We start from the raw sequence: 26,964 nt of genomic DNA on the forward strand, positions 1-26,964 counted from the left end.
GCATCATACCAGGTAAGAATCAAAAAGTCTTCTACCAGTTTTCAAAGTAAAGTTAAAGATTAAGTTTAATTACTTTAGTATTAGCAGCACAAGATAAAATACATAGTTATGTTATATGGCCAGGATGATTAGGTTTTGAGTAAATTGAAAACTAAATGCATACTGCTGTGACTGCAAAGTAGACAGAATGGCAGCAAGCTGGTATGAGCTCTACGTGGGGATGGAACCTAGAAGAGGAGAGCGTCCTACAGTTTTTTTGGCTCAGTTTTCTTCTCTCTTGCTTCACTCGCACATGGAAAGGCAAGCAAGAATACTTCAGAAAGTAGTTTCTTGAGAAGTTTTAGATTTCTTGCTATCGATACTTACCCAAGAATTTTAATTTTCAGCTCTTATTCGAATTTCATCATGCCAAATAGTTAGAATCTATTGTTTATTCCTCCCATGGTAACTCACTGTACAACTAACCTGGCTTTCACAGCAGTTAAAACTTCTTTTTAAACCAGCTAAACTTCTTGGAGTCAATTTCCTGTCCATTCCCTATTTAAACAGTGTTTAGCTTATCAGATAGCAATGGCAGATTTACTGTCTTTCATTATGGTCAGCAATCCATATAATTAAATTGACTAATTAGTAATTAAGTGCAATCACACCACTTTTTTCAGCTCAAAGAGTCTACTTATTGTATGTTGCTGGTGTAAATTGCATATTAAATCTATCTAGACACTGACACACTTAAACATCCCTGCAGAAATGTGTTTAGAATTACTTGTTTCTAATAACTTACAATGTAAAGCACCATTTGAAAAAAGATAAAATAGTATTGTAAAAGCCCCACAAAGGACATAGTAAGATTTCTAATCTTGGAAGCACAAGGGGAGGTACTCTTTCAGCAATCCACTGAGGCAGGCACTTAACTTCCATTTCTTTCTTTAAGTGTTAAGCGTGTGCTCGATATGCTTTTCAGAATAGGGATATATTTAAGCAGATGTTCCATTTCAAAAACATTAATATTCAGATTAAGATCAATCGACTATCAATTTGCTTTTAAAATCATGAACCTTCTTAGAAACATTTCTGGTAGAAACAACCCCCTCAAACTGTGAATACCAATAAACACATGCATCTATATGCAAGTCTCAGTTAAATGTAGTCTGTAAAATCCTAGGTCCACTAATATCCATGTTTATTTTAATCTGCTGCTCTTTTCAGTCACATGTTTTTTTTAAAAAGTTACATCCTAAGAAAACAGTATTGAGTTTTCACTTTTAGTATCCACATAGAAGGAAAGAGCTAAATTTATTACAGCAACTGAGAGCAGTTCCAAGAACTTACTGTTGCCAAATCTATTGCATTTATGGGGTTTTCCATTTTATAAGTTAACATATGTAGTAAATACTTGAAAGTTTTATCTACACTAGGGAAAAAAAAATCAGGTATAGAATTCCTCCTTACTGGAGCTTCACCAGTGGCAGGGATGATGAAAGCTGTAAGCAGTGTAACTACCCCTTAGAAAGGTGGTAAAAATACTAAGAACAAGTTTATGCATAAACCTTTGCTAAGGTTTATATAGTTGAAAGGGCACGTATGCAAGTAACTTTTAAAAAACATTAGTATTTTAATCTACATATATATTATCTGTGAATCAAATCTTTAGCACAATTAACAGAAAAAAACTCTAAAGCTGAGTCCAATTCACTGGGAAAAATGCTTAACCTCTTCTGAAGGCAGCTGAATAAAGGTGATTGATGTTTAAATATATGGATATACAGAGAACATATATTTAATGGATTCTTAAGTAATACTGGCTTGTTTCAAACAAGCTTCTGGATAAGATACAACATTTTATTCAATGTTCTATATGTTCTATATGTTCTACAGTGCTATTGTAGATATGACTTACAAATACTGAAACAGTTCACCATTAGCTTTCTTTTCTTCAAGTGTTAGCATTGTTACATTTTTCGCCACAAAGCAAATAATTTACATTTTAAATGATGGCTCTGAATGAATTTATTTTGCAGAAATACCAATGATCAAACCAAAGGCTTACTGCTATTCAACCGTAATTCTTCTCTACTTTTTAAGCTGCATACTCCCCTATCAATTTATAATCACATACCAGCTGTTTCACTTGCTGTAATATACAATGCAGGGTGCCATCTATTGAAAAATGAATACACAGACTAACTAGTAAAAGAACAAGCTGGAGAGCAAATACAGAAAAAGAGGATAGTAACAAGCAATGGAGTGAATGCTTCACAGCTCCACAGGAATTCTACCACTGATAAAATAAATGGTTTCATTTGTTTAACTCAGTCACAACTTTAACTGAGGACCCAATGAAAAATAAAGCACAATAAAAACTGTGATTAGGAAGTTGGTATAAAATTGAGATCTCCCACATTACAAATAGGTATTTAAAATACATTTTGAAAAATCAGGCTTATAGTTCAAAATACAATGATGAAGAACAGCAGAATTTCCATGCTTTAAACTCTTCATCCAAAACTGGTTTGCAATAGAAAATTAAACTCGGCTGGATATGTTTTAGGAGAAGAAAACATCAAAGCTATCATGTCCTACACTTTCCAAATGCTAGTTTTGCATGTCATGCAGTGGCCAAATTGAGAGGTAAAGCTCTTCTGCTGCACGTACCTTGTCATTACCAAAGAACACAAAAACACATCAATGTAAATAGTAAAAATATGTCCAAATCCACCCTCACAGAATTCCTAAATATCGCTATTTGCTTATTCTTGAAAAGCTGTCCTCTCACAAGGTGTGAGAGAAGCCACAGAAATGTAAAAAAAAATCAGTCTATAAAGGTCCATAATAACTTTGCAAGCAATTTCAGTTGAGACAGGATGTTACACAAAAGAAGCAAAGTATTCAGAGATGTCATTGTTGGAACCTGCTGAAATGTTTTTCTGCATTACAGCAACTGGGCCTTCCTCTCAGAACCTCCCATGGACTTCAAGCAGCTATAACTGAAATTCAAGCCCGAAGTACCTAAATAAACCTAAAATAAAGTATTTTAGTGAGCTTTCTTCCATTTGAAAAAATAAATATGCCTTCCCCCTTGACTGCTTAAACTATGAAGAAAAAAATTTTAAGTTTTCTTAGAGGGGAGGAATAGGGTGCTGTTTATACCTCAGACTGAGATAAAAAGTAGATCATTTTTCCACAGTGAAGTATTTATCTGTTCAGCTTTTTAATTAGCCCATTTGTGATATTCTCTGCTGTACATTAAAAACAATTAAAACAATTATGTGTCCTATTCAACTGAGATCAAGTGTAGAAAGAAAGCAATCTAGGGGGCAACTTACAATTAATGACAGCTTGGAAATAGATATAGAAACAATTAATATCTAAATGAACTGAAATTTTTGCAAGCATATCCAGTGCTTACATCTGCTTGAATTCCTGCCCTTTCACTGGAAAAGTGCCTTGTACACATACTTCAATGTCAGGAAGAACAACCGCCAAGAGATATTGTCTTAAAAAAAGACTGATGAGATACCTCATAGAATATATTAATCCTGTCTCAAAGATCCTTGCAAAGTGGTTGTCTGAATCATTGCCATTTTTTGAAATGTACAGTATTTATAGAAAGATACCTGATGAGGACCTCTGATGGTTGTCCCAGCAGCTTCTAAAGAAGAAAAAATTACTTCAGGTACACCCTGGTTTGTGTGCTTAGGTACAAATGTGAAACCAGTGTCTGTTGTTTTTAAACATGTTTTGTCACAGGCATTTTCTATGGGCATGTTTGCATGATTTGGGGGGTTTGTTTTGTCAACAGTAGTTAAGCTTTGTAAAGCTGAGGTCATGAGATCAACTCCATGAGCTTCAAATGAGTTAGGTTCCAATTTACTGAGGTTAACAGCACGGTCTCTGTGCTCCAGGTTAAAATGATGATCTTGAAGCATGTTTTCAGCTATACCAGTACAAGGAACTGTTGGTTTTTCCTGAGTGCTCTGCAAGAAAGCAGAGTCATTGTCTGTAGGTGGAAACTTGACATTAAATTTAGAAAGTGATTCTACAGAGTTGTTGTCCTCATCTTGGCCCACTCCTCTTGGTGTGATAGATGTGATGCATGATGCACCTCTATTTATATCCTTTATAACCCGAGGCTTAAAAAGCTCTTCTGCTTGTTCATCAGTTTTATCAGTACACTGTATCGGCATGGAAAACTGTATTTCTGCAAAGAAAGAATGAAGAAAACATTAAATAGTCCACTGAAGTATAGTTATTAAAGGTGTGGTGTTGAGGTATTTTTCCTGAGCGGTTTTTGATCTTCCTTCTTGGCTTTTAAACCTTTATTTTTTCTCTTTGAAATCAGTTTGAGGCATAGTTCTCTTTCAAAAACATTAGCTCCGACACAAAAACTATCAGAACAGAAATAAAAGGAAATAATTCTGTTCTAATAATTCTATTTCTCTTTGATTTATGTCTATAAACACTTTCATTTTATTGAAAATTATGTTGTCCCATACTCTTAACACATACTTGCATATATTAACTGAAGTGTTCTGGCAGAAATAGAAGCTGGAACCAAAACCATTTCACATGGTGCCAAGAACATGCTAGGCACCATGAGCACAATTTTAGAAGGTATTCAGGTACCAAACTCCCACTAGGTTTCCAAATTAGGTAAATATTTAAACAATAACTATTCAGAAGTAGGACCATATTTTCCCTTTGTTTTGAGAACTGCTCCTTCATTTTCAGCACTTTATTAACAAAAATGGTAATAATATATATGGTTACTCCTAATCAGGTGGGATAATAACTTCAGTACACATTTATTGTATAGCAGCCTTCTGATGTCACTCAGATATTGTAGTAAAGTGGGCCACAGAAGTAACAGAAATCAAGCCAATTATATCATGTATAGCTTTTCACACAGCTGAGTTAGGCACTTATTTAAGGAAAACAAATCCATTCTGAAGTAAGTTGCCAAGCACTCATCCCCCAAAATTCCCAGCCCCAAATTATAAAGTTTAGTAGTGTACAATCAGACTATAACAATACAGTTCAGAAATAGCAATTTGAAGCCACAAGCTACCCATTAGCACTTCATGTAACAAGACTTCAGTAATGGTATAACCTAAATTAGAAGCAAGTGCTGAAATCTGTGTCTTTTGCTTCAACTGTGTAAGTTTGACAGGTGTTTTTTGGAATCACTTAAAAGTCTGATCCTAATATTAAGAAAAGCTAGTAAGGAATACCCATATTAACATTATATTAAATGTAAACATTAAGAGAACCGGACATTCACGATCTCTTCCAGGTGCAATAAAAATCAAGCCTTTCTGTTGTTTTCAGGAAGTGTTGGATTAAGCTCTTGTCCCATATAACAAAACAGTATTCAAAACTCTGCACAAGGAAGTCTAGAAAATAAGTCCTCTGACTGTCCTCAGTCCGGCAGTTTTACTCTAACAGATATGGGGCTAGAGACATTCATAACAGACATCTTTTGAACTGACAGCTAAATTAAAAGCAAGCAAGTGCTGTCATTCACACAATATGATAGGATATCACATGTAGTAAGTGCCTGCCTCTCACTCCAAGGGACAAAACAATTACAAGAGCCATTGATGTGATGACTGTCTTTTATAGCATGTGATTTGGAGCATTCGTCATAGAATGCCAAAACTGGCGGTGCGTTTTCTTGGTGAAATACTGAGCACCATGTGAACAGACTTGAAAAAGGCAGATGGTAAACAGTAGAAGTACTTCTATGTATGTGTAATTTACAGTATTTTCAAATATAAAGCAAAGCTTTCAAACAGTTGAATCACAATAAGAGCTTAAGTATGATATTACCAGTTTCAGGTTCTGGCTTTATCTTAAATTTACTCAGTTGGTCTGTTTGTTCTCTGGCTAGCATACATATTCGATGACACTCTTCTTTCATGTCCTGGAAAATAGTCTCCAGATTCTCCCTGGAAGATCAAAATTGTAAATTAAAGAGTCAACCAATTCAGCTTGTTGTGACCTTTAATCTAGTCACACCCACAAACCAGAGAAAAACAATAGTGTAAGCTACTTTTCTTGGATACCTTGTTCCTCAACATATGTATACATATTTTTGTTCTCCTCAGTAAAAGCAAGCAGAAAAGGGAAAAGAAAATGTTGTCAAAGAGCTGTTTAGTCATATCATACACACATACGTTTGAGCTTAGGGCCTGACCCTGCAGGGACACCCCTCCTGCCCCCCCCGAAAATCCAGCCCTTACATTTCTTTCAGTTCCCTCAGGTATTTTGTGGAACAGCTTATCTTTCACAAGGGTACTGTTTCCATCTCATTCTAGGGAAAATAAGATGCTGCTGCTGTGAACATTAATTGTTTTCCGCTGCCTTCTGTGCACTTCAGACTTTGCAGGAGAAGGAACGCACAAGCATTTGTTACTGCTCCTTCCTTCTCTGTCTACCTGACATTTTGGAGAGGGGCTTGTGAACTCGTTTCTTCTGTTTTATACAATATCACATGACTTCTCCTTTTATTTTGAGGGATTTTTTAAATTGTATCTTTTCCAGAGTATCATATGGACATCCAATATTTAGTTATCTGCACTGAGAATGGTAAAAATAGTTCTTCATTCTGGCATGAGTTTTATTTGCCCAAAGGCACTATGTTATTCAGTTATCAACGCATCCATAAAATTCCATTGTGAAGTTTTGATAAGCTTGCTGAGTAATTTATATTTCTAAACACAGTATCATGGATTTTATAAAATGAACTTCAAGCATGAAAAAGTGAAGTTGGTGACAAACTGGATTTGTGTTCTCTTTTGCATCTTTGTACCAAAAGAGCTCAAAACAGATTTTTCGTTAATGCAGTGAATTGTTTTCCTTTTTATCGCTTATTCTTATAGCAATCAGGAGTGTCATGAGCTGTGTTCCTACTTCTGCTGTGTTTCTCTTTTTGAAGGCATAATGTCTATTTGTATCTCATTTGAAAACAATCTACAGGAGTTAAAAGTTGCTACTGTTAATACTTACATTCTGACCATTTTTCAGGTGTTTTGATAAAGAAGAAATTAAAAAATATTCTTAACACAAGTTTCTAATCAGAGCTTTAAAATATACATATGATTAGATGAATCTATCTTAATTTGCTAGACATTTGTGATACTACAATCTTACTAGTGTAAGATTACCAGTAACCTTACCAGTCACATACCTCTTTCCAAGAAAACAGTAAAGTAAGGGAGCTACTTGAAGAGCAGGGAGACAGAAGACAGGTAAAGGTTTTTCATTTTTTAGATATAAATCAGTAAAGACAAAAAAGTCTTTATCACATCACAGTCTTATTTCCTCTCTTTCTTATCATAAAGCAGTAGTAGTGAGTCAGACTAAAGATCCACTTAGTTCACCTAGCCTATGTCCGAGAGTAGCTAAAAGCAGATGCCTAGGCAAGAGTGTAAGACGACAGCAAGAATTTATGATAGTTTTCCCTAATATTCTCCTAGCCTCACCTTAGAGAATCCTCTACTTGACCTCGGCAAAATTGTTAAAAATGGTATTACTGCCTATCCTGTGAAAAATGCAAGCCTAAGACTTTGGTCAATATTTTTGCCAAAACACTGACAGAAGAGGGAATACTTGCTTAGGAAATATACTGCTCTTGGTCCCTTCATCATAGCAAGGGCTAGCTGGCTTCAGCTTACAGATAAACCTGGTTTCAAACTCTCTCATTTAGGATGGATCAGGCCAAGAATTATTTCTTCATGCTGACTACCAGACCTCCTCCTGGCAAGCGCAGCAGGCTCCTCTGCTGTGCTGCCATCAGTTAATCCATTAGGGTTGTACATTCCTGTTCTGAAGAGAGTTAATGCTTACCCAAAACCCAGCATTAACATCCACTGCTGTTTCCCACAGTTCAACCTCCTGCTGAACCGACTGGCTATTTTTCTTCCTCCCAACTTACCCCTACATACTTGCAAAGACCCAGCTATGACTCCACATAGTTGCTGGCTTTATTACCTTCCCACACCGGCTCTTTGACCTGTCCTGCTCCTCCCTTCCCCCCATCCATTTTTTAAGGTACTGTGTAGAAAAGAGGGAAATGGCTGGTCTAATTTAATGGCAGAAAAAACAATTAAAAGCAAATTTTAAAAATGCTGCAAAAGTATTTACCTTTCAGGCATAGGTGAAATACCAGCGATCCCTAGAGATAATTCAGGCTTATCTGGAACAACTTTCTTACTTTTCACCTTGAAGTAAAATATGAAAACATTGATCACAGGTTAGCACATTAATTTTGTTCTTCACCCTGATATAAATAAAGATGTCATGGGATCCTTCACCTATTCCTTCTGGAAGCTCTCAAAACATTCACAAAACGACAAAAGCAGCTTTTTACTGTTTGTGTGAAATTCCTATTTTTAGTTTAACTTAGCAACCCAGTGTGGCATTCCTCTGCTCATAATCCCTTGAAAGGAAACTGGTTCTAAGAATATTGCTTGACTGTAATTCTGTTTCAGTCATGTATAAGGTAAGATAATGTATTATGTATAAACTTGTTAGTGAGGTATCCAGCTATTTTAGCTCTTAAAAACCAATTTATTCACTGAAATTTTCAACGAACACATCACAAGCTAGTATCTCAAGCATTCTAGCAGGTTTTAAAATAAGTTATTAACTTTGACTACCACCTTGTGGTTCACTCTAGTATTACATAGTTTTACATCTGCAAGGCATCAAAGAAAGTTTTTATAATAACCAGTCATTAAGCTGCAGTTCCACTAGATCTAGTTACCAGATGGCCTCGGTAGTTCATATGTGCTCCAAATCAGACACAGAACTTGATCATATGTCTGCCAAATCAGCTGATTTCAATGATACATTGTTTATAATCACAGACCCATAGCATACAGGTTTGTCTTACCTTGCACTAAACTGCAACTGCAGCTCCCATAGACACATTTGAGCTGCGTTACACGTAGCAACACGGGTTACAAATGCTTGCCACAGTAACTTAAGCAATGCTTGGCAAGTCTAATAGCAACAAGTTATGGGTTGCTGTGGTCCTACCCTTACCTACGTTCACTTTAAATTAGCTAGCTAAAACATGTTTACACGGTCAGATTCACATTCGTGACTGCACTCTAGCTATCCCACAAGGACAGAATAGCACTCTGCATGCTATTCTGTAACAAACGTAGGGTGGCATAAAAGTGAAAAAAGCAACTCAGTCTTGGTGAGAACATCCAACTGAAAATTATAAACCAGAAAAGCTAATCTGGAGTTTTCACAATTACTAAAATTTTAATGACATAACATAAAATAATTAACACACAAACCAACCAATATATATTTAATAGTTCAGTGTTTCCTATGTGCTTTATATACTTTAATCATTTCCTAGTAATTATATAATGCTGAAATTTAAAAACAGTTTCTTAGAATAATTAGTATAAACATGTTTGAAAGAAGTAATAATTTACAAATGTTTGGTTTTTTCATTTTATCTCTACTTGGTTTCTTATCTTACCTCCCTTTTATACATTGGCATCTGTATACCCTTTTGTGCTTCATTTAATTCTTTCAATTTGCTTTTCAGAATTCTTATTTTATCTTCTTGGTTGGAAATAATAGATACAAGCTTCCTTTCCTTTTGATTGTTTTTGTCCTCAAGTTGCTTCAATTTCATGCTCTCATTTTCTAACTGTTCCTAAAAAATAATTTTAGAAACAGCAGTACAATTAATAAAATTGAGGCTTGTGGAATATCACTGTTCAGCAGTCTGGAATAAACTAAATTAAGCTTTTGCAACATAAGTAAGGGTCAGTCTTATTTATTACATTATTAAACTGATAGTAAAGACCTTCTACCACTACACAGAGATGTAACTCATCATATATGATTACTCAAAACAACTGTATGTTCTGAATTTCTGAATGTCCTATTAGTATTTATAAAAAATAAAGACACTCTCTTGGTTCACTTACTATATCATTTACATTAACATTTTATGTACAATATATTGTATGTACAATGTATAAAATAATATTTCATTAATTTCAATCAATCTTAAACAATTCTGAAGAAGGTGATACTCTGCATCTACCTTAATTTTCGAGCAGACCCTTGAATAGAATCATAGAATCACAGAATCATAGAATATCTCAAGCTGGAAGGGACCCATAAGGATCATTGAGTCCAACTCCCTGCTCCTCGCAGGACTACCTAAAACTAAACTTTATGAGTAAGAGTGTCGTCCAGATGCTCCTTGAACTCTAAGAGGCTTGGTGCTGTGACCACTTCCCCGGGGAGCCGGTTCCAGTGACCGACCACCTTTTCAGTGAAGAACATTTTCCTAATGTCCAACCTGAACTTCCCCTGATGCAGCTTCATTCCATTTCCTCGTGTCCTATCGCTGGTCACCAGAGAGAGGACATCAGCACCTCCCCCTCCACTGCCCCCCCTTGAAGAAATTGTAGATTGCAATGAGGTCACCCCTCAGCCTTCTCTTCTCCAAGCTGAACAAACCAAGTGACCTCAGCCGCTCCTTGTAAGTCTTGCCCTCGAGGCCTTTCAGCATCTTGGTCACCCTCCTCTGGACACACTCTAATAGTTTGATCTCCTCCTTATATTGAGGTGCCCAAAACTGCACACAGGTCTCAAGGTGGGGCTGCACCAGTGCAGTATAGAGTGGGACAATCACCTCCCTCGATCAGCTAGCTATGTTGTGCTTGATGAACCCCAGGACATAATTGGACCTTTTGACTGCCAGGGCACACTATTGACTCCTATAAAAAAAAACACAACCAAAAAACCCATTGGCCCTTTTGACTGCCAGGGCACACTATTGACTCCTATAAAAAAAAACACAACCAAAAACCCCAAACAGCAAAAGAGAAAAAAAGGAGAAAGATTTTTTGATATAGTTCTGGAAAAAAACAACCAAACAAGACGACTGAAGATTTTAGGCTAAAGAATCCACATATCATCTTCTGTAACTGATGCTACAGTACCTAGATTTCATTTTCTCAAATGGCACAAGAACACTAGGAAGAATTACAGTACTATGAGGCACAGAAAGTTCAAAGCAAGTTAAGGAAGTATCTGATGAATGAGAAAAGACAATCATATCTGGCGATGTGGGAAAAAAAACAATTTATGTTAAGAGGAGATGGAGACATGCATAAAAGTATTCTTAACAGATCTGAAAATACTTTGAAGAAAGTTAGAGCAGGGCCAGATGCTGAAGATAATTTTATAACTATATACCTTTTCCATGTTCTTTAAAGACTACAAAGTCACAGTAGCTATAGTATGGGGAACTGCTTTTTGCCATTCCAGGAGTGTGAAGGCAGTGATATTCTATGGTGTGGGTTCACAGACCCCAAGCTACTACTTGGGGGTCACAGGGTTCCCAAACATTAGAATCATAGAATAGTTTGGGTTGGAAGGGACCTTTAAAGGTCATCTAGTCCAACCGCCCCCTGCAATGAGCAGGGACATATTCAACTAGATCAGGTTGCTCAGAGCCCCATCCAACCTGACCTTGAATGTTTCCAGGGATGGAGCATCTACCACTTCTCTGGGCAACCGGATCCTGTGTTTCACCACCCTCATCGTGAAAAATTTCTTCCTTATATCTACTCTGACCATTCCATGGTCAGATTCCATTTCCCTTTTAAAAAGCCAATGGGATGCAGCTTCTCCTGTATTTTCCTTTGAAGAAGATTTGCTGGAAATCCAAACACCTATGAAAAAGCTTATGTCAAAGACAACACCTGCCCTTGAAGAACAACTCCATCTTAAAGACAGTAAAATAACTTTCACTGAGCCTGTGATACAGCATTGGTCTGCACACACAGAATTTATCTGTTTGGGACTATTACAGCTCCAAATAACATGTGGGCTTTCAAAAGCTTTCAGATAACTGGGAACACTGCAGTAATAGCCAGTAGTTCTCTTTCATTTCTCCTACCTTCTCCTGCAGGAAGTGGGGACAAGATTTAAGCAAGCAGTGAGAAAAGCCACATGGGAAACAATGTGAGACGAGCCATGCAACATGTTGCAATGAAGATATATCAGTACATACTGATGTAAATCATCATTCTTGCACACCATCAGGATATCACACCAGGAAAAACACTAGAGAAACAATTACACCTTTTGGGATCTTTCAATAATACAGCCCTTCATAGCTTGATGATCTTACAGTTTCTAATACTGACTGAGTTTGGGTGTTTGCAACAATGTGGTAACATTTATAAACTGGCTGAAGTTTATAAAGCTAATACCATGACAAATAAGTATGTCACACAGGTCATACCTGCTCAGTTAAGTCCTTGGCCATACTATGGATCTTTTAAGCATGCTGCTATTAGCAGCCAGCAAAGAGGTTCTATCTGTATTATGAACAGATTAATATCTTCTCTTTTGGAGAGGCTTGATAGGATCAGAGGATAATTCAAGTTGGAAGGCACCTCAAGGGTTCTCTAGCTCTTGATCAAAGCAGGGTCAGTTACTATGTCTGATCAGGTTACTCGGTTTGGTGTTGAATTCCCCAAGGATGGAGACTGCACAAACTCTCCGGGCAACCTTTTCCAATGCCTGGTGTCCTCATGGTGAAAAGTTTTCCCTTATGTCCAATCTGAACTTTTCATGTTTCAGCTGCCCATTGTCTCTCATCCTCTGCCATGCACCACCATTAAGAGCCTGGCTCCATCTGCCTGATAACCTCAATGTAGGTATTGGAAAGCTATTAGCTTCCCCTGAAGCCATCTCTTCTCCAGGCTGGACAAGTCCAGTTTCTGCAGCTTCTTCTCGTGGCGTATGTACTCAAGACCCCAACTATCTCAGTGAGGCCTCTGCTGAACTCACTTTAGTCTTTCCTATACTGGAGGTCCCCAGACTGGATGTAGTATTCTAGATGCAGCCCAATGAATGCTGAACAGAGGGAGATACTCGCTTCCCTGGGTGTGCTAGCTGTGCTCTTGTTAATACAGCCCAGGAAGCTGTTGCCCTTCTTTTCTGCCAGGACACGCTGCTGGCTCACATTCAGCTTGCTGTCTAACAAAACCCCAGCTCCTTTCCAGCAGAGCTGCTCCACAGCCAGTCAGTCCCCAGACTGTACTGCTACAAAGGCAGGTCCTTTTATTTTTCTCTGAAGTGTGCTATAAAGGCCTGTTTCAGTGGCTTCCTAGAATAAACACACTGTCATATGGCTTCAAGGAAAAACATTATTCAACTGATGAACTACTGTAAGTGGTCTCAGAGAATATTAACTGTAACTTTTAACAGTTTAATCACAAACTCTTCTTTATTATTGGGTAGAGATAACTTGAACAGATGAAGCAATAACAAAAAAGGCTATCAATACCAGAATTTCTTATATCAGGTAGCAGGGCCTAATTAATCCTACCGCATACATCAGACCAGCAGCAAAGAACAGCTAAATGCATAAAATTGTCAGCCAGCATAAAATCATGAAGTACAGCTTTCTTTGCATCAAAGATAGGAAACAAAGTGACACTAGAGAAGCTGGTATTGACTGGAACACACAACTGTACAAGATTGCTGCGGTAGCTGCTCTTAGTTATGTAAGTAATTTTAGCACCATGATTTTGAGCACAAAGATGACTACCATAAATCTGCCATTCCTCTGCTTATGTCCTGCACAAAAAAACCCTAAACATTTATTGCAGGATGAACAGTTTTGTATACCAAATGCATTATTCATTCCTGACACATAGTTTCGTCCTCTTTTTCATGGCACAAGAAATTCTGATCAACAAACTTGACACGGTGTTTAATACTGAGGTTCTTGACCCAGGAAAACATGAACATGTTTTCTTGTCACAGGTATTGACTTTAGCTTAATGTTTTATGGAGTTTACAAGGATTCTGATGTCTGACTCTGTACTAAAAATAGCATGCAGAAGCAGCTTGACATTGCCTAATCTCGCTTACTAAAGTTTTCTGTTTGCTGAGCAGCCTTGGCTCTGAAACAGTAACTGGATCTACATTCTTCCTAGCTAATAAAGTTTAGCCAGGCTGTACTCAAACAGGCAGCAATTTAGGTCCCTTAGGTCTCCTTAAGCAGGGGACTGAAAAAAACCTGATAATCTTGTATATAGTTTGGTACTGACCACCAAGCCAATCTGGTCCACTCACCTCTTTCAGTGAAGATGAATGTGAACAAAAACAAAACCCAAAGCATTTTATGACACACTGGCAACAGAATTTGACAACAGCAGGTAAAATACACAAGTATGGCCACCTATTGGAAACACAGAAAAGCTAACCCCTCCCTCATTTTAAACCTCTGAAATTTAAGATCTAACCATGCACCTATTACAATTAATCAAGGATTTCTATTAACTTTACTGGAGAACAGAATATAGTCCACTGAGAAACTCCATAGGACTTAGCAAAAGATAGTTTCAACAGGTATCGATAAACCCAGGTACCTCCAGCTGCAGGAGAGACTCTGAGTTTCAAGGAAAGACAGGAACAGCAACATTTTAACTTAAAAACTGTAATCACAATTTATTATCTGGAACTGTACATTTTGCAAGCCTAAAATTTTTGGTGGAGAAGTAGAATAAAGCAGTGAATGCAGTAGAGGACAATGGCTGTGGACGTAATTCATTTGGTTTAGAGCAGAATGTGGATAGAATATGATTAGAAAAATACAGGCTTTCAAATAGAATATTCGAGCTTCCAAATTTCAACAGCTGAAAAAGCCAATACTTTATTGAATTAGATACAAGAAAACTATACTCGGTCAATGACAGGATGATGGATTTTTGGTCTAACAGATGTCAAAATATGACGTCTAGGGAAGAGTACAAGAAAACAGGAGGCACTCATGATGCATCCTTTAATAAATTCCCAGACCTTCTTAGTAATAGTTTCTATGTATTTATTAACTCTCAACAGATTTCTTTTCCATGAAGTTGTCCAATTTTCCCTTGAAGCAGGAAGTTCCACTGGTTGACTATCTATCCTGTGAAGAATCAGCTCCTTTTGCCTTTTTTTTTTTTTTAACATGGGACATGATTTTTTTTTTTTTTTTAAAACTTTTAACTTTTACTTCATTTATTCAGAAAGATAGAGAAGTGGGAACTCTTAGGTTAACTTGAGGTGGTCTTGGTGATTTGCCACTGTTCATTTTCCCCAACTTGTTCCATACGTTCATTCCTTGCAGTTTACCTTATTATCCATCATACATCAAAAGTTCTACACTTAAAAAATGCAAAAATTGGTAGCTGCCATAAAAACATATAACGCGTTTATGACAATACAATTAGTTTTCCATCATCTTCATGAGGAATTTGGGGTTATATGGTTCTCCTCCCCTGCGTTTATTCAGTAAAATGAGGACTTGTGTATAGAGACTGCTGTGTATCTCCACTCACAGCCAGCCCATGAATGGCATGGCCAAGACACAGCCAGAGCTAATAGAAGCGTGCATACCTCTGCTGTGCTGTCTGGACATCTTTTATCACTCTTGCCAGGTTAGTGGAAGCTTACTAGGCACAACACCAAACATTAGGGTCCTCCTTATGTTGGAAGGATGGTGCAAAGATATCCACGTGCTTCTGCAGAAGCCAGCCTTGGTCCAGTCAAACATATTTTCCTCAATGTCCATGCTCTCAACACTTAAGAGTAAGGGAGCTACTACATTCCCAGTAACAGGAACATAGAATAGGCTGGGTCAGCCTGACTTGGCACTCTGGGGATCTCTACTGATCCCCTCTGAAAATATCTTATTTGTATAGCACTGTGCCTGGGTTTAAATGCAGACAGACTGTATAGTTAATAGTTGATCCTGCATGGAGTTATATCAGAAATATTTCTGTACGTGGCACAGTATGGCAGGTACACCTCCATAACACACAGATGAAGCAAAATCTAGATAAACTACCTATTGCTGAGAGGTCACTGCAATAACTGACTACAGAAAAAAAATGCAGATAAAGACAAATAACTTACATTCCATTAAGAAAATAGCCCCTGAAATAATGATTCCAGCTTCTCATGCATTGCCTGTAATCTTCTGTATAGATTGCATCATTTCTCAGTGTTTCCCCATAAGAAGAGCAGATAACACAGCTTCCTTTCTTCTATTCATTATATGACTAAGTTACTTAAAACTATTGTCCTTGAGCAAGCATTCAGAAACAAGAGTATGAAATATTAGGCTTGGTCTAATGGACATGGACTCCATGCGCAACCGTAAGACATAATTTTTATCCAACTCAAGACAGAGAAATGCAAAAATATGCAAAGATGTTCCATCAAAGAATTAACCCTTTAGCTGTGTTGTATTCCAAATAAATGCAAAGACTAGGAAAGAAATGACATCTTATGATTACAGATTCTAGTGTAGAAAAATTATATAAAGACTTTTTTTTAAATAAAAGGAGTGTATGTAAGTCTTTGGTAACAGTACGTTTAAAATGTTTGCAAAGGCTTAGTCTCAAATCAGATTCCTTCAAGATAATTAAGTAAGCATCAGTAATCCAATTAAATTATTTTTAAATTAACATTTCTGATTAAAAAAAAAGCATTTCTGTGAATTCAGCGTAATTAATTTTTTTATAGCTCAGGTTTAAGAAACAAATTAATTATTTTTAAATCCAATGCTTGATTTTGTATAAGGGTCTTTTTATGACCCTTACAAGATCCCTGCTATGGAGATTCATATTAAAAAATAAGAGATTTTATGTTACAAGACAGTTCTCAAAAACACAGTAGGATGACTTAGGATAAGAACAGTGCAACTTTGTGCATCTCTGTCACTGTCTTTTCTCAATATGCAAAATCCATTCAAGGTATTTCCCATCTATTCTGCACTATTGCTTTACTCTTACTCCTGTTACTCTCAACAGGCTGTAGTAAAAATCTCGGTATTACTTCACTGAAGAAGGGCAGAAAAGACATCGTATTAAAACTGGCTATTTAAAAAAACAAACAAATCATCAGTCTCCAGAGCAATGGACAGTTCACTCTCCACTTCATCACTTTTTGAGTGCAGATTCTCCATTTCTTGCAAAAATACACAGACTGGTTGCAGTGTGAAAAGCTCTTGTGAAAGAAAGAGAAAGCCCCTTCTTGACCACTGGTTTTGGCAGGTTAAGAAATAAATAAGCAAGTAAGTTCCTACTTTATGATCAAAACTATTCTAGGGAGCTTGATGGCCAAACAGCGATTGCACTGGGAAGGATCAAAGACAGATGCTTAGTTCACCTAAGGAGACTGCAGTGGCACAACACTCATGCACTTCAGGTGAAGATGTTGTATTAGAAGAAGTGCAGTTCAAAGGCACCAATAAAAATCTCACTTATCTCTATAGGTTCTCCTAGTATAATCACAGCACATATGTGATGTGATGTTAAAGATACTGCAGGTGACCATACCTTTAAGAGTTTTTCTCTTTGCTTTGCTACGTTCAGTTTTTCAGAGAGCTGGCTGAAAGATAAGTTGGAGGTTTCAAAGTCTTCATGCATCAGTATGTAGGGATGCGCATTACCTTAAAGAAAAGAAGCAGCTGATTGTCACCGCATTTTTCCCCAGCCAGCTTCTAAGTACAAGCAAAATTAAAAGAAGCTAGGCTTATACTAACTTCTTTATTTTCTCTGAGCAAGCCTTCATCATAAACAAGTAAGAGAAGCCCAATTCTGTGCTTAGAGACAATGCAAGACTAAACCAGCAATAAAGAACGTACATGTACTCTTAAAAATAAAAGCCAACCACTTTGCTAGTATTTATGAAAACCAGGAGTGTTAGGCTAGTGTGAATAAATATTTAATGAGCATGGCAGATTAACACATGGTTACTTTGACTCTTTTCTCTTATTTGTGTAATACAGTCAAACAGTAGAAAATTATCCACCAATGACTATTTGATTTGAAAGAGAATTATCTGCTTATAAAGCTTTGGTTATCCAGTTAGATTAGCATCACAAGACTCATCTAACATAAAAGACGTATAACCATAGCACTCACATCTAGAACCACCTGAGCCAAACTTATTAATAGATAATTGTAAAATTAATATGTAACAACTTTGGTTTTAGTTCTAGTGAATGATTTAAACCCGTTATTTTCATAACTTTTATTGGCTTCAGTGTAAGCAGGTTCCTACCTCTAAAGAAAATCTCACCATTTCTTGAAGAGGATAAAGAGAGACCTCAGAAGTGTTGCATTTTATAAATAGATTTTGAAACTGCACATTTGTGTTAACTCTCGCGTTCACAGAAAAGTAAGATACTGCTTTGAGAGATGTATATTGTAAAAACTGAAGCAACAAAGTCAGAACTATTCATCAACGCAACACAGCATAAAAAGAAATAACGTGCAAACTGGAGTACATACCTCTATTAGCATTCCGAGCAGCTAACTGTGATTTCAGTTTTGCAATAATGCTGTTTTGAAGCTCTATCTTTTCCTGCTGTTCACGTATTTGCTGCATGTAGTTTTCTGTCTGCAAATATAATTTAATTAGCATTAATCTTATTCTGTTTGACTACGGGTCTTCTATTTGGCATATAAAAAGCAGCTCTAATTTTTAAAGATAATTGTAGCTGTGGATCTCCGCTTGAAAACCCAACTACAGTCACCTTTGGCAAGTCTGTATTTTTGAGACTGCACTGATTAGAAAAGGTATTATAGGAAATAAATCCTGATTCTCAGTAACTGTTTCAACTGTGGCAGTTGTAAAGGATAGGATAACTTTTAAGTTAGGATTCTTCATTCATAGCCATAGAATATATCAGGTTTAAGATTAGAATTTTAGTATTCTTCAGAATGCTGGTCAGTTAGTTTATCTGTAGAAAGATATAAACTTCTTCCCCCAGATTTTCTAATATGGGGGGAAAAGCAAGCAAGCAGCCCCATTCTTCATCTAACTATACTCCATCTCATGCTATGAACAGGCTGTACAGAGCCTAATATGACTGCTCACATTTCACCAAAGTGTATAAATATTATTAGACAGCCAGTTAATTGAACAAATGGTCAGGTGGGAAGGAAGATGCTAATATTCAAAACCTATTATTTCATTAGCACATGCCTAATGTTGCAGTTACAGTAGTGTTGAAAACAAGCAAGAAAACTTGTGAAGTCCCAGCAAGGAAACTTACAGGAATGCACCAAATTTTTCTAAAATTAAGAATATGTCTATTACTGAACAGGTCACGACCTGGGACAAGCCTAGTCACTGTTTTCACGTCTATTCATAGGTTATCCATACTATCCAATCTAATTCTCAAATTTCAGTCACATTTAAATTCCACACCCCCCTACTGCCCAATGTGTTTGTCTGTAAAGCAGACAGGAAAAAAAAAAAATCTACAAGCAAAATTTATTTTAAAAAGCCAGGTAGTAGTTGTACTATGAGAGTTTATGAGTTTATCTAAAAAAAAAAATAAAAAAAAAAATAATAAAAAAAAAAAAATCAAAGAGCAGTACACTCCAGCAGCTATAAGAGACCTCATGAAGCAGAAAAATCACTGAGAACCAAATTGAAAATGTACAACAGCAATGTCTTGTCAACACTTCTGTACAGAGCACAGACATGACAGCTAAAACAGACAGAAGAGAAGATGCTTTTGACAGCCAGTGTGCACAAATTATTCCTTGAGTCAGATGGCAGCAACAAGTTACCAACTAGAAGATCTGCATGACAACCAACCATCCATCTGTATCAAACACCATCTGGCCGAGATGACTCTGGCTTCTGTGTGCTTGACATGGCTCCCAGCTCTAGAGACTGGCAAAACAAGTGGCCTATCGGTAACTTAAGTAGTAAACTGTTAACAACAGAATGGTGGACAATCCAACAACGTGTGAAGGCCACACAATGAACAGAGGAAGTTACTAAAGTAAAGCATGGTACAAAGGTCATTAAAAAAACAGGAGTTTGGTTAAAAAACATGAAAAACAACACAAACAACCTCCTCCAACTAATTATAGTATCAACTCTTCTTGAAAAAATACTTTTGTTCTCTTTTGAAGTCATGAAATCCAACTACTGAAAGTTTGATTAGGACAAAGATTTGAACTGGTAGTAATCCTTTATGAAAGGCTTTCAGTTTTAATTTCTGAACCAGAGAAAATGCAGAGAGAAATCTTGCAAGCATTCAGTTCACTTAACACTGATAATCTCACACACTTCTCTAGTTTTCTTCCATAGACTTTAGAAGGACTATCTGACCTTGTACTTGACGTCTTGTTTCTTGGGCAGAAGTTTCTTTCATGTATTGTTGCATGACCCAGGAGAATTAACTTGACTGGTTTTCCTTCAAATAATTAACTGTTCATCACAAGATACAAAATATAAAAGATTCCCAAACATTTTAGAAATGTGTTGCCTTTTATGAAGTTAGTTGCAGTTTCAGCACAAAATGTATTGACACGCTACTTGTGCTTGTTAAGTACAGAAAACACTACAGATTTGCACCAGCACTGCTGCAACAGACTACGAATGGAGATTGACTGCACAGTGGGTGACTGCACATATGACTGACTTGTCACCTGTTCTGCAGTGCCTTGGCTAGTTTATTTTGCTATGCAAGGGGACAGCGGAATTGTGCCCAGATATCAGAATATTCTCTACTAGACCTTTCCCAGCTCCCGATTCTACTACTGCTTCCATAACTTGACACCGAGTATGGTTCATCTGCCCCCGAACAAAGTTCCAGCCTACCAGTTTTATGGAAGTATCAGAAAGTCCTGTAGCATCAAAAATATTCAAGCCTTCCTGTAACAGAGGTTCCACTGCTGGGCAGAATACGCACGATAAAATTAGTATGACAATGCCCAAAACTGATAGCTTTGCAATATGCTGGCATACATGATGAGAAGTCCTAGAAGAGTTTTGGCTGAAGTAATGTATTCTACAACAGACTAAGTAAAAATTCAAAGGTGCTCCTTACTGGTCAGAATGCCTCCAGAATCTTTCTGTTACTTCATAATTAAAGAATAATTGTACAGATGATTGTTTTTTAAAAATCAATAATTAGTCTAATAATTTTAAGGAAAGTTTGCTGTAAATGTTTCAACACACAAACTCTGTTGTCCTAATAGTTTGCACAGTGCTTAACATATTAGTCTTTGACCTTTACATCAAGTAAACTAGTAATTCATATGGCGTATCTGCCTATTAACAAAAAAGATTTAATTTTAGCTATTTACATTAATAATTTAGAAACTAATTTTTTAAGCAAGCAAATTAAATTTCAAAAAGTACTTCATTAAAGCTAAGTAAATGATATATACATCTTTGCTGTTTACATTAAAAGACTTCATTAAACCTCCAAAACAGACAACACTTTTCTTACCTTTAAAACTACAAAATAATTAAAGGTCGAAAACCTGAAACCCACCTACTATATTCACAGCCTAATGAGTTACTCTGCAGTGTACTGGTCTGGTTTCATAACGGCAACTTCCAGCTTTAACAGATGCACTAAAGTGCGGATAGCTAAAGTGAAACTGAAATCTACATGTACCACCGTCCTCCATGGGAAGCATGCCTTTAAAGATACAATTCAGAACCCAGTGCATACTTTTTGCTGTAGTTCTTTCACAGCATGGTCCCTATCCATGCATGCTTGTCGATAGGCTTCATAAGCTTTGTTTAGCTGCTCTCCGATGTTTTTGTCCATAATTCCCAATGTTGTTTCATCACTGAAAAGATGGTCAAGTTAACAGACCTGAAAAGTAATCAGAAGGGAAAAGAGAGAATGCTAAGAAACAGAAGTATGTAACTAAAAACATGTATAACATGACTTGTTACTTGAATTTGATATTAATACATGTGCAGTATGTTTGAGCATTAACTCACATAGTAGTTTGAACTATAGCTCTGCTCACCTCAACATTTAATTTTATGTCCGGGGATAGGTTTAAACAATAGTCAAATAAAAGCAGGTTAACTCTGAGTGTAATTCTGGATGTACAGAATGTGTAAATGTATGTGTAGTTACAGTGTTTAAGGACTGAGATTTAAAATTGGTGCATATCACCAGTTACCAGATTTTAAGACATTTTCAACACTTTATGTTTACTCAGTTGTGAATTAACAGATAGCATTAAAAAAAACAAAACTCAGCTTTCGGCATTAAGCAATAAAAAGATGAAAGCTCAATAAAATTAGGTCACATGGACATATCTTATTCTATGTCATATTTGAAAATGGCAACACAAGCAACACTACAAGGTGAATCAAAACATCTTTTATCTAGAAATCAGTAATACCAACCACTAAGAATTAGCAGGACTCAGACCTTTTCACAGAATACTATCAACTTTTTACACTTTGTGAACAATTTCAGTAACAATTCCTGAAACTACAGCTCATGACACATAAGACTACAACACTGTCTTGAAATTGAAGCCTGTGACATTTTATAGAGTGAACTTTGCTAACACAGGTCTTTTGCTTCTTTAGTAATATATGACATGAATTTTAAGATCAAAATTTATCATAACGTTAAGTACAGTAGAGGACAGGTTAGTGAAGTCTCAAAAAAACCAAAACCAAACAACCCACCCCCAAAGCACCAGCATTAAGGGAAAAAAAAAAAAAAAAAAAAAAAAATCAGTAATTCACATCTCCTCTCCTGATATTTAAAGTATGGTTACCTCACAGTACACAGTATGGACAGCCACAATCATCTCTCACTATCTTCTGGGATTATGCATAAACCACAGATACTATTAAGGAAAGTGGTGCAGTCACAAGAGGATAAGCCAAGCAAGAAGGGTATGAGGATAACTTGCCCTGGACCCTGGTCAAAATTCTAAGGATCGCAGCTTGAAGCTTTTATTCATGTTTTCTTGCTCTCGAATATCTTCCGTATCATAGAGCCTGAATACAGAAATGTGGTTTGACTTTCCTAGAAGGTGCAACAGACTACTGTATGGATGTCACACCTTTTTGTCCTGCAAACTTTATTTTAATGATGTGTGTGTATTGCAAAAGCAATTGTATCTCAACTCCGGCATGGCTGTACTGGCAAAGTGAATTCTTTATTTGCGTGGAATCGTTTAGGGATCGCTTGACGTAACAAGTATTAAATCCAAGTTTATAAGTTTTGTGTAAAACACCTACATTGTTTCATATGAAAGGTTGTTTTGGTTTGGGGTTTTTTGTTGGTTTTTGTTTTTGGTTTTTTTTGCTAAACACCAGTTCAGTAGTTCATAATCTTAGGTCCATGCATACTGTCTCAAAGCATTGTTAGTAACACAGGCTACTTCATCCACCCCCTTCCTTCCCCAGAGAGTATCCCTCCACTAACTGGAATATTCATTCTAATACCTGGAGCACATCTTTAAATAAATGGGTAGGCTTTTTTTCAGTTTCAAATGAAGGACTGTTTTATGTAGTTCAATGAATAAAATCAGATATTACAGCTGACTGCAGGGGTGGGTACTAAATTGTAGAAGGGTATTGTTATGGCTGAAAGTGATTTAAAGTGTGCTCTCATATTCTTTAAAAAATTGCACAGTTTGCAGTGATGTTGATTTTGTACTCTGGAATTCTCCAGAGACACTTGTAACAACTTACACAGTAAATGGCAATGTCCTGTACATATAAAAGGTAACTTCAAAAAATGAGTGCAATGGGATTTAAAAGACTATGTTCAGCTTCTAATAGAGGGAATGGGGTTCAGCTTCATATGACTCACAGTTCATAGAAAATGAAGGCATTAATTTCATTCATGCAAATTCAAATCTCAATTTGAAAAACAGTATTTAAAATTTATACCTAACTTCCAGCATTTTACTTACGGATTGGTTGAGACTGGGAGTATTAACAAAGAGTTCTGCTCTTATCTAGACTGCTGGTACCAAAAGTAATGGATCCAACAGGCAGAATTGTAGCACTGGACCTGACTTCCTACTTGGTAGGGAAAAATAAGGAGAACGTAGCTAATTTCCTGGTAGCTGCCTAAAATCCAGACTCCATGCAGTAAGAAAGGGGCAATAGAAGTCACTACTAGTGACCCTTTAAGATGGAACTGTAACTAGAAGAATTGGTCATATATTCCCCCATACCCTAGACACTCATTTCTGCTTCCACCTCACCCTTCCCTTTCTTCCAGCACAAGCAGCCTTACTGTAAACCATATCAGCAAACCAATCCAGCTTAAAACTAAATGCTAAAGGTATTTTTGCTGTGTTAGTTTTAATGCAGATCAGCTCCACAGACCACTTCAAATGCCATGATAACACAAGGAAACCAGCACAGGAGCAGAAAACATCAGCAAAAGGCAGACAGAACTCCTGTGTTCAATGTCAGCATTGGCTTTGAAATTGTAACATGAAGTCATGGTTATGTAACAGTGATGTAAGCCTGCACTGCCACAGAAAAGCATACTCCTGCTTTCCCCCATCTTTGGCCATGTATTTTTGCCACTCACTTGTATCGGTATTAGCATTTTTATGCTACATAGTTGAGTATGCCAGAGTAGCTCCCTACCTCCTCAAAAAAGCAACAACAATCCCCCTAAAAAAACAACCCCAAAATTAAAGCTGGAGCTAGCTCATTGCGAGGCTGCTGGAGCACTACTACCAACACAAGGAGGCAGTGGGAACATGAGACTAGTTGTGGGAAGGACTGCAGCAGTCTAGATTTAGATTGGATTAAACTACTCCGTAGTCACACCCTGAACTGCCTGCTGCTGGAATAAATAACTGCTTCTTATGTTATCTATCTCATATACAGAACTCCTTGCAGTTAGAAAAACTGGCTCCTTTTCCTGCTTCTCCTCATAGGCATCAATATTTATCAGGGAATTTGCCAACTGTTCCTTGTCATTTACTCTTCTCCCTACATGCAGTTAGGAGGAAAAAAAACCCCAACCACCCTAAATTAAAAAAAACAAACACAAACCAACCAACCCCCAAAACAAATATCCCCACTATTTTAACCAGGCTTAGTTATGCTGTATCCACACAGCAGCTGGAACATAGTCAGCCCAGAGGTGACAACCCTGGTCTTTAGCAACTGACATTCTACATATTAGTTTGATCCTAAAGACTCACAATTATTAACAGTAATATGTAGCCAGAACAGATGCAGCAATACAAAATGTTGCATTTATTCTAACAGGGACAGAATTAGAGAAAGAGATTAGCTCCAGAATTTGTCTGATGAGGGGGTCCTGCAAATGTACCTGTGAATGCTGTGTTGCCAGAGCTATGGCAATGAGAATGAGAATTTAATCTTTGAGTAAAGGCTTGAACACTGGAAAACAACTGGGTATAGCAAATGTTGTAAGAGAAACTTTTGAGTAAACAAACCGAATGAAACCTGTGGATGCTCTTAAAATATTTGCTTCAAACAAGAAACATTTTGCTGATATAGGTGGGAAAAAAAAAAAAAAGCAGTAATATGAATTTTCTATGAGTCAAATGCCAAAAAAGCCCCAACACAAAGATTAGCAACATACTGCTGCATACATCCTGAAATCCCAGCTCCGCAGATCACTAGAGGCACATTTTGAGTTTTCACAGTGCCTCAGAAAACACCTTAAATTCTGAAAAAATAAGGTTTTAGCTAATCATGTGTATATACACATTCACTCATAATACACATGCCTACCTCTCATAGGTTCATATGAGAACATAGACGCCATCCAGTAGCGAGTACTTCTTTACATATTTCTGCTTTCAAAACAGCTTCTTCAATGGAAATATTTCGTAAGTTACACTGCCATCATCTTGGGAACTGTAAACCTGTTGAGGTAATCATTCGTGAGAGACTGAAAGCTCACGGCACTTTCGCTTTGGGCTTGTTTTTTTGGTAGTGTTTTGTTGTTGTTGTTTTTGTCTAACGGACAAAATTCCTGCTTCGCCCGACCGCGGGAAGAGTCGGAAACCCAGCAAGAGCCCCGAATGCCACACCGGCGTCACAGCCCGGGGCGCAGACAGCCCCTCTGCGCTCAGGGAAAGAGACGGTGACTATCGCAGAGCTGGGGTTTTACACCCCCCCGCGCCGTTCCTGCCCGTGGAGACACTACGCCTCTTTCTGCTCCTCCGCTCGCCGCCGCGGGCGACCGCCACCCGCGAGCGAGCCCGCTGCCCCGCCGCCCTCGCTGCCGCGGCCCTCCCGGAGCGGCGGGGGGGCGGCGGCCCCCCGCCCCGGCCCTGCCGCAGGCACCGAGAGCGCCTCCGCGCGCCGACTACGCGCCCCCTGCCCCGCTCCCGACACCGGGCAAAGCGGCGCCGGAGGGGGAACCGGCGTCCCCGGGAGCGGATGGCGGAAGCGCGGAGGGGCTGAGGGCAGGGGCGGCGGCGGACCCGCCGCCAGCCGCCACGGCCCGCGCCCCAGCCCCCTGGGCCGAGCGCCCGCCGCTCCCCGCGGAAGGGAGAGGAGCGGTTTTAGAAGCGACTCAGACTTACGAGCGCCTCACGGAGCCCACGGCCGCTCCCGGCACAGGGCGCTCGCTCCTGCCCCAGCACCTTAACCCAGGAACCAGAACTGACTTCCTGTTGTGCCTCTCCCCGCCCTGTGACGGGGCACCGCGGCGCTGCCCGCGCCGCCGGTCGGGTCGGGTCGGGTCGGGTCGGGTCGGGTCGGGGCAGCGGCCGCCGGAGCCGGCGGGCGCCGCCAGCAGGCGGGGGCCGCGCCGGGATGGCCGCCCAGGCACGGCACGGCGCCTTCCCCGCCGCCGCCGCTCGCCGCCAAGGCGGAGCAAAGCTGGGGGCTCTGCGGCCCTGCGCAAGGGTCGGCGTCTCTCGGCTCTCCTCCGTCTGTGTTGCGATGCCTTTTTCGCCTGACTGCAGCCAGGCACCCGGCTCTAGCAGGGTCTGTGCTGCCCCTGACTTCCACAGGCCCCTTCCTATTTCAGTCTTTCCATGACTGAGCGTGATTTGTAAATAACAGTACTTATACTTGTAACGTAATTATACTTTTTACCCCCAGAGTACCTTCTGTCTAAGGGGCCTTTTACTTTTGTAGGTTACTAAGGTGGCATTTTCC

At 38.3% G+C, this 26,964-nt stretch overlaps 1 protein-coding gene across 5 annotated transcripts in view; it reads right to left on the reverse strand.

Moving 5' to 3' along the window:
• Positions 1–26,508, reverse strand: part of TANK (TRAF family member associated NFKB activator) — a 29,153-nt gene extending 2,645 nt beyond the window's left edge. For 2 of the 5 annotated variants that reach the window (XM_030018146.1, XM_030018145.2), the window contains exons 1-9: positions 26,385–26,508; positions 25,585–25,718; positions 21,542–21,688; positions 18,348–18,456; positions 17,391–17,503; positions 9,503–9,682; positions 8,146–8,222; positions 5,830–5,948; positions 3,618–4,201 (exon numbers count right to left, since the gene is read on the reverse strand). In XM_030018146.1, coding sequence (XP_029874006.1) covers positions 3,618–4,201; positions 5,830–5,948; positions 8,146–8,222; positions 9,503–9,682; positions 17,391–17,503; positions 18,348–18,456; positions 21,542–21,640 — 1,281 coding nt within the window. In that variant the 5' untranslated portion in view covers positions 21,641–21,688; positions 25,585–25,718; positions 26,385–26,508. The other 3 variants (XM_030018150.2, XM_030018148.2, XM_030018149.2) reach the window with 3 other exon arrangements.
• Between the last annotated feature and the right edge of the window lie 456 nt (positions 26,509–26,964).

Source organism: Aquila chrysaetos, chromosome 6, assembly GCF_900496995.4.
Source record: "Aquila chrysaetos chrysaetos chromosome 6, bAquChr1.4, whole genome shotgun sequence".
Classification (NCBI taxonomy): domain Eukaryota; kingdom Metazoa; phylum Chordata; class Aves; order Accipitriformes; family Accipitridae; genus Aquila; species Aquila chrysaetos.